The sequence below is a fragment of the Mobula hypostoma genome, chromosome 4, assembly GCF_963921235.1.
Source record: "Mobula hypostoma chromosome 4, sMobHyp1.1, whole genome shotgun sequence".
Lineage (NCBI taxonomy): Eukaryota > Metazoa > Chordata > Chondrichthyes > Myliobatiformes > Myliobatidae > Mobula > Mobula hypostoma.
This window is the reverse complement of record NC_086100.1, coordinates 204,697,403-204,705,534: the sequence shown is the minus strand read 5'-3', so window position 1 is coordinate 204,705,534 and position 8,132 is coordinate 204,697,403. Positions and strand designations below refer to the sequence as shown.

The 8,132-nt window shown below is 45.2% G+C and overlaps 1 protein-coding gene across 1 annotated transcript; it reads left to right on the top strand.

Moving 5' to 3' along the window:
- Positions 1-230: 230 nt before the first annotated feature.
- On the top strand, positions 231-4,647 carry LOC134345921 (zinc finger protein 229-like). The gene has a single exon (XM_063047273.1). It carries the CDS (start codon positions 636-638, stop codon positions 1,755-1,757), a length of 1,122 nt encoding a protein of 373 aa, XP_062903343.1. The 5' UTR covers positions 231-635; the 3' UTR covers positions 1,758-4,647.
- The last annotated feature ends 3,485 nt before the right edge of the window (positions 4,648-8,132 follow it).

The following is an 8,132-nucleotide window of genomic DNA, read 5'->3' as shown; positions in this document are numbered from 1 at the left end:
TATGGGCTGAGTGCAGGTCGGTGGGACTAGGTGAGAGTAAGAGTTCGGCACGGACTAGAAGGGTCGAGATGGCCTGTTTCCGTGCTATAATTGTTATATGGTTATATGGTTAACTTGGGTTGAACTTCACTGTAACATTGTGATGCCAGATCACACCTTGACAACTCAAGTGATCTCATCTGAAATGTTGTCCTACACCCATTGATGGATTTTGTAAATCTTTTTACAGGTTAAAAATGACAAGGAATTTGTCTACGGGAATCTTGAACACAACACGCCAGTTTTGCTGTCTCTGTCCAGATATTTGAGAAGTGGAGCAAGGGAATCAGTCGATCATCCTCCTGCTCGGACTGTGGGGAAGGATTCACTCGATCATCTGACCGACTGGCATGCCTGTCATTTTACACAGGGAGACACCCATTCATCTGCTCAGACAGTGGGAATGCATTCACTCGGTCATCTCAACTGAAGGTACATCAGCAAGTTCACACTGGACAAGGCCATTCACCTGCTCTGTGTGTGAGAAGGGAATCAGTCGGTCTTCCCACCTGTAGATACACCAGTCAGTTCACACTGGGCAGAGGCTGGTCATCTGCTGAATTTGTGGGGAAGGATTCACTGGGTCATCTGACCTAATGGCTCACCAGCGAGTTCACACCGGGGAGAGGCCATTCACCTGCTCGGACTGTGGGAAGGGATTCACTTGCTCATCTAAACTGAAGGTACATCAGCGAGTTCACACCGGGGAGAGACCGTTCACCTGCTCAGACTGCGGGAAGGGATTCACTCGGTCATCCGACCTACTGGCACACCAGACAGTTCACACTGGAGAGAGGCCATTCACCTGCTCAGACTGTGGGACGGGATTCACGCAGTCATCTAAACTGAAGGAACATCAGAGAGTTCACACTGGAGAGAGGCCGTTCACCTGCTCAGACTGTGGGAAGGGATTCACACGGTCATCTAAACTGAAGGAACATCAGAGAGTTCACACCGGGGAGCGGCCGTTCACCTGCTCAGACTGTGGGAAGAGATTCACTTGCTTATCTAAACTGAAAGTACATCAGCGAGTTCACACTGGAGAGAGGCCGTTCACCTGCTCAGACTGTGGGAAAGGATTCACTCGGTCATCCGACCTACTGGTACACCAGTCAGTTCACACTAAGGAGCAGCCGTTCACCTGCTCGGACTGTGGGAAGGGATTCACTTGCTCCTCTAAACTGAAGGTACATCAGCGAGTTCACACTGGGGAGAGGCCATTCACCTGCTCAGAGTGTGGGAAAGGTTTCACTCAGTCATCCCACCTACAAGCGCACTGGTCTGTTCACACTGGGGAGAGACCGTTCACCTGCTCAGACTGTGGGAAGGGATTCACATCATCATCTCAACTGAAGATACATCAGCGAGTTCACACTGGGGAGAGGCCATTTACCTGCTTAGACTGTGGGAAAGGATTCACTCAGTCATTCCACCTAAAAGCACACCAGTCAGTTCACACTGGGGAGAGGCCATTCACCTGCTCAGTCTGTGGGAAAGGCTTCACTTCGTCATCTCAACTGAAGGTACATCAGCGAGTTCACACTGGGGAGAGGCCGTTCACCTGCTCAGACTGTGGGAAGGGATTCACTCGGTCATCTCTACTACAGAGACACCAGCGAATTCACACTGGGGAGAAGCCGTTCACCTGCTCAGTGTGTGGGAAGGGGTTCACTCAGTCCTCCCAACTACAGAGACACCAGCGAGTTCACACTGGGTAGAGGCTGTTTGCCTGCTCAGACTTTAGGAATAGGTTCTCTCAGCCAAATCAACCAAGTATTCATCATTGAGTTCACATTGGGGAGATCTCCTGCTATGAATGCGGGAAGCGATTTACTCAGTCATCAAATCTTATGTAACTCTGGATCCAGCTAGCAGCTTAATATAGGGGGTGATAGTCCCCCAGTCTGGCCAAACTTAAGAAATCTCATTTGGGTGGATGCTGCATGATGTGTCCCCTGTTACAGATCAGTACCCTGAAATAGCAAACAGTACACAATATGTGATTAAATGATTGAGATTTAGAATTCCTACTTTGGCTATAGGGTTAGTAAGGAAAATAAAAATATAAGAAAAAGGGCCTATTCTCTCCATTCACGTCTTCTCATCTCTCCCCAGCAAAAGACCACAAAAATCTGTCTTCCAGGCTGACAAGAAAGAACATTTCTGTCATTGGATAGCCTCGCACTCCAAAACCCTGTTATCTCTAGCCGTAATCTAAACATTGCTGCTACAGAGAAACCATTACCTCAGCAGTGAAACATTACAGAGAGCCATTACATGAGCAGTGAAACCTTATAGCATGTTACACTTACGACACACTACAAGTTTCACACTGGGGAGAAACTTGCAATAAGCTGCATGCTGGATATTTGTCCATCACCGTGCTGAATGCAATTTCGAGAGTGACTGTCGGTGCTGAACTCTGCAATTATTGCTGCTGCTCACCACACCCAGTTCTGCACCCTGGTCACTGGGCATGGGAGGAGTTTCTTCTGCTGCACATTCACCTTTAATGAGACTGGAGTTTAATATTATAGATCTGAGAGAAATATATCAGTTCTGTTTTAAACTCTGTCTCTGGTACTTAGTGAGATTATAACACAACTAGTATACAGTAGAGAGTCAACTCAGGCCGGCTGGACCCTGCCAGTGATTCTGTTCCATGACAGTCCTTTTAAATCCTCCCCTGTTGTTCATCTCTCGCTCTCCCTGTGATGATGGGTTCCAAACAGTCACCACTCTGTGGGTGAAGACGTTTCCCTTGAATTTTGTGCAGACTGAAGAAGTCGAGGAGAAGGGAACCAGCAGCGGGGTGTGGCAACAAATGTCAGAATAGCAATATTTGGAAGCTGATTGACAGAGAAAATCTTTTGGTTGTTTGACTGATGACACAAACAATACCTGTGGTGAGGTGCTCCACTTGTCGAGGAATATGAGTGAGTTGGGTATGTTTTTATCTACTGAGGGAGTTGTTCCTGCTTGTTTATCCTGTAATATTATATCCAGATGGTTATTATGGATTGTTCTATCTGAAATAATGTATTGATTATCATATAATTTGTAAGATTTTGACTCTAAAGCTGCAGCAGGCTTGAATTTATGGTGCCTTTGTGAAGTGTTGGAGGGCATTCATGAGTTTGTATTTTAAAGCAATATTTTGTTGAATGACATTTGCCATTTGATTGTACCTTTGTAAGTAATCAGATTGAGTTAAACTGCTGCAGGATCCTGGAATGTGTTGGATTGTGTCTGGTTTGTCTTGCATTTTCACCTTTAATGAGACTGGAGTTTAATATTCCTGATCTGAGACAAATAAATCACTTCTATTTTAAACTCTGTCTCTGGTACTTAGTGAATTTATAACACAACTAGTGGACAGTGCAGAGTCAACTCAGCCCGGCTGGACCCTGCCAGTGATTCTGTTCCATGACAGTTCTTTTAAATCCTCCCTTGGTCCCCCTCACTCTCCCTGTGGTGATAGATTCCAAACAGTCACCATTCTGTGGGTAAAGAGGTTTCCCATGAATTTTCTGCAGTCTGAAGAAGTCGATCTGACTGCAGTTCTGTCTGAGAAGTTCTTCGAACCTCTAATCTCTGGGCTGAGGAAGGATGACATTGGTAGTTATCCCCCTTAATCACAACTCATTTCCACATTATGGGTCATTTTCCCTGCTTATAAAGGGTTGTTAGAAAACACCACTGTCCTCTGAAGACTGAAAGCAGAATGGGAAACCATTATCTGGATGCCCAATGGAGCAGGGTCAGAAACCAGAGGCGGGCCTGCACAGGGCAGAGTTTGGGGCTCTGGACGATGGTCGGGGTAAAAACGTATGATGAGGAGAAGGAATCAGCAGCAGGGCGTGACAACGAATGTCAGTAACAACATTTGGAAGCTGATTGACAGAGAAAATCTTTCGGTTCTTTGACTGATGACACAAACAACACCTTTGGTGAGGTGCTCCACTGGTCGAAGAACGTGTGTGCTAGGAATGTTCTTATCTGTTGAGGGCGTTGTTCCTGCTTGTTTATCCTGTAATATAATGGTGAAAGTTCTGGATGACGGCGACGAGTCGGAGGCCTTCCCAGTGACAAATGGCGTCAAACAAGGCTGCATTCTTGCCCCGACTCTGTTCGTGTGGCATTCTCTGCCATGCTGACAGATGCCTTCCGTAACTACGAAGAAGGAATCCACGTCAGGTACAGGACTGACGGCAGGTTGTTCAACCTTAGGCGCCTGCAGGCGGTTACAAAGGTGCAGGAGATTGTCATCAGAGACTTGTTGTTTGCTGATGACTGCGCACTCAACGCCAGCACAGAGCAGGAGATGCAGCGTGAAATGGACTGCTTCTCACAAGCCCGCGACAACTTCGGTCTCACTATCAGCACCAAAAAGACCGAAGTTATGTACCAGCCTGCCCCAGGAAAGTCATACCAGGAGGCGCGCATCACGGTGAAGGGCCAGAACCTCCAGGCAGTCGACAACTTCACCTACCTGGGCAGCATACTCTCTCGCGCAGTGAACATAGACGCTGAGGTCAACAACAGGATTGCCAAAGCCAGCGCCGCCTTTGGGAGACTCCGTGAGAACGTCTGAGAGCGGACAGGACTCAGCCTTACCACCAAGCTGAAGGTCTACTGTGCAGTGGTCCTTACCACCCTCCTTTACGCCAGCGAGACCTGGACTGTCTACAGCAGACACATCAAACAGCTCAACCACTTTCACCTGAGCTGTCTCCGTGGACTCCTCCACATCAGGTGGCACAAAGTCCCCGACACGGAAATCCTGGAACGAGCTGGGCTCTGCAGCGTCTACACCCTCCTGCTGAAAGCCTAAGCCAGGTGGGCTGGACATGTGGTCAGAATGCCAGACAGCTGATTGCCTAAGCAGCTGCTGTACGGAGAACTGTGTCAGGGCAAGTGCTCAGTCGGGGGGCAGAAGAAACGTTACAAAGACTGCCTTAAAGCGTCCTTCAAAGGCCTGGGTGTCGACATCAACACGGGGGAGACACTTGCCCTCGACTGTCCAGCTTGGCGCAGCAAGATCACCACAGGAGCCCGTGCAGCTGAAGTCAGGCGCATCATCGAGGCGCAACGAAAGCGTGCTGTGCGCAAGGCCTGAGCAGCATCCACTGCCACGACAGCACCCACCCACCTGTGTCCCACATGTGGGCGAGCCTTCAGAGCCCGGATTGGCTTCATCAGTCACCTCTGGACCCACAGCCACCAATCTCCCATTTGACTTTGAAGCCATGGTCGTCTTCGACTACGAAGGACGAATAACAACAATCCTGTAATATTATATCCGGATGGTTATTATGGATTGACCTATAATGTATTGATTATCATCCAATTTGTAATATTTTGACTCTAAAACTGGATCAGGCTTGAATTTATGGCACCTTTTTGAAGTGATGGAGGGCATTCATGAGTTTGTGTTTTAAAGCAAGATTTTTGCCACTTGATTGTACCTTTGTAAGTAATCAGATTGAGTTAAACTGCTGCAGGATCATGAAATGTGTTGGATTGTGTCTGGTTTCTCTTGGCATTTGCTGCACATTTCCTTGTTTGTTTGTATTCCAAGAATTTTCATTTTTTTTTTCCTTTTGTTCACCACCTTGTCCTATATTTCTGCAAGGAACCCCTCTGTTTCTGGAAAGAGGTCTCCAACTCTCAGTCAGGTGCTTGATGCTTCCTTGTCACCATCTCGTCTGCTCAGATCATTGGGATGTCTCCCATGGAGGGTCATACTCATTCCACTGGTTAATGTTTTCTTCCATAGTGATGATTCATTTTTCTGAGTTAACCTCTCATTTAAGTTTTCTTGCCTGTATTTCCTATCACAATTACATATACACACATGGAGTGCTGAATCCTGTTTATTTTTGATAAAAATAGATATTTAGAAGTTTTATCTGACTGTTGTGTGATTTTTTAAAAATTTCATGTGTGTTATTTCTCTTCCTCTGTCTGTCCAAGGTCGTGTTAATCTAAGTGGGTCTGAGTGTAAATAGTCTTTTCTAAAGTTTTCTAAAGTTCTTATTTCTCTTTGTAAATTTTACTGATTGAAATGGGACCAAGATATTTTTATTAAAAAAGTAGTCAATGTCGGTATTGATGAGAGTATTTCTTGCCTTTGTTGTATTTGTTAACTATTGAGCTCTGTTTGGCAGGTTTTTTTAAGCCTTGAACTAAGTTTTGTCAAAGATTTTCCCTATTTCGCACTACTTTCTATTTTCTTTGCTTGCTGATATTCCAGATACGTGGGTATCAAGAATCCCGATGAAGGGTCTTGGCCCGAAATGATGATTCCCATCCATAGATGCTGCCTGACATGCTGAGCTCCTCCAGCACTTTGTGTATAGCTCTCTAGATTTCTAGCGTCTTGTCTCCCGGATACGTATTTGTTTCTTGAAAGAACAAGCTGGTAGTGGCGTTCTGTGGCTCTGTTGGTAAAATATTAAATAAAATCATTAGATAGAGGTGGCATAGGGTTGGAAGGTGTAGAATGTGTGGGTAGAATTAAGGAACAGCAAATGTTAAAAAAAAAATCCCTGATAGGAATTGTATAGAGACTGCCAAACAGTTGTAGGTATGTGGTCCACAAATTACAATGGGAGATAGAAAATGTGTGCCAAAAGGGCAACGTTACAATAGTCATGGGCAATTGTCATGCAGGTGATTAGGAAAATTAGGATAGTGTTAGTCTCAAGAAGATGAATTCCCAGAGTGCCTGCAAGATGCTTCTTTAGAGCAGCTCGTGGTTTCAGCTCACTTGGGGATCAGCTATTCTCGATTTGGTGTTGTAATGAAGTGGAAATAATTAGATCACTTCAGTTCAAAGAACCCTTCGGGGCAAGTGATCTTAATATGATCAAATTCACCCTGATATTAGAGAAGGAGAAGCTAAAGTCAGATGTGGAAAAAAGAGAATTAGAGAGGCATGAGAGAAGAATTGGTATAAAATTAATTTGAAAAGAGCACAGGCAGGGATGAAAGCAGAGAAGCAATGGCTGGAATTTCTGGAAGCAATTCAGAAATCACAGGATATACACGTCACAAAGAAGAAGTAGTATTCTAAAGGTAAGGTGACAAAACCGTGGTTGATAAGAGAAACCAAAGACAACATAAAAACCAAAGAGAGGGCATAGAGCAAAAATTACTTGGAAGTTAGAGGATTGGGAAGCGCTTAAAAACCAACAGAATGCAACTAAAATAATTAAGAAGGAAAAGATGGAATACAGCGGTGAGCTAACCAGTAATATTAAAGAGGATACCAAATTTTTCTTCAGGTACATAGAGTGTAAGAAAGAGGTGGAAGTGGATATCAAACCACTGAAAAATGATGCTGGAGAGGTAGCAATGGGGTGGGGGTGCAAGGTGATGGCGGATGAACTGAATAAGTATTGTACATCACTCTTATCTGTCGAAGACACTGGCAAGAATATGGAAATCCCAGATGTCAGTGGTCAGAATGTGTAAAGTTGCGTTACTTGGGAGAAGGTTCTTGGGTAACAGATGGTCTGAAGGTAAATAGGTCACCTGGACCAGATGGTGTACACCCCAGAGATCTGAAGGAGTTGGCTGAGGAGATGTGGAGGCATTAGCAATGACCTTTCGAGAATGGTGAAGGAAATTATATCCTAAGAAGTTTTTTCGTTCTCTACTCCCCCTCTCCTAGTTTCACCTCTCACCTACCACTTCCTCCACCCCTTTCACCCCCACACTTCTTCCTCTGACGTCTCACCTTTTTTCCCCAGTCCTGACAAAGGTTCTCGGCTCAAAACGTCGCCTGTTCACTATTTCCCATATATGCTGCCTGGCCTCCTAGGTTCCTCCAGCATTTTGTGTATGTGTTGCTTGGATATCCAGCATCCGCAGATGTTCTCCTGTTTTTAATAAAAGCAAAAGTGGAGTCATATAATATAGCAAGAAAATAGTGGGAAGTTAGAGGATTGGAAAGCTTTCACATAACCAGCAGGAGACAAGATGAAAAATTAAGGTCAGTGAGCCAATAATATCAAGTATCAAAAGTTGTTCAGATATATAAAGAGTAAAAGAGAGGCAAGAGTTGACACTAACACTGGAAGATGATG

Coding starts and splice junctions, on each gene's coding strand:
- LOC134345921 (XM_063047273.1), top strand. CDS start 636: ATGGCTCACCAGCGAGTTCACACCGGGGAGAGGCCATTCACCTGCTCG.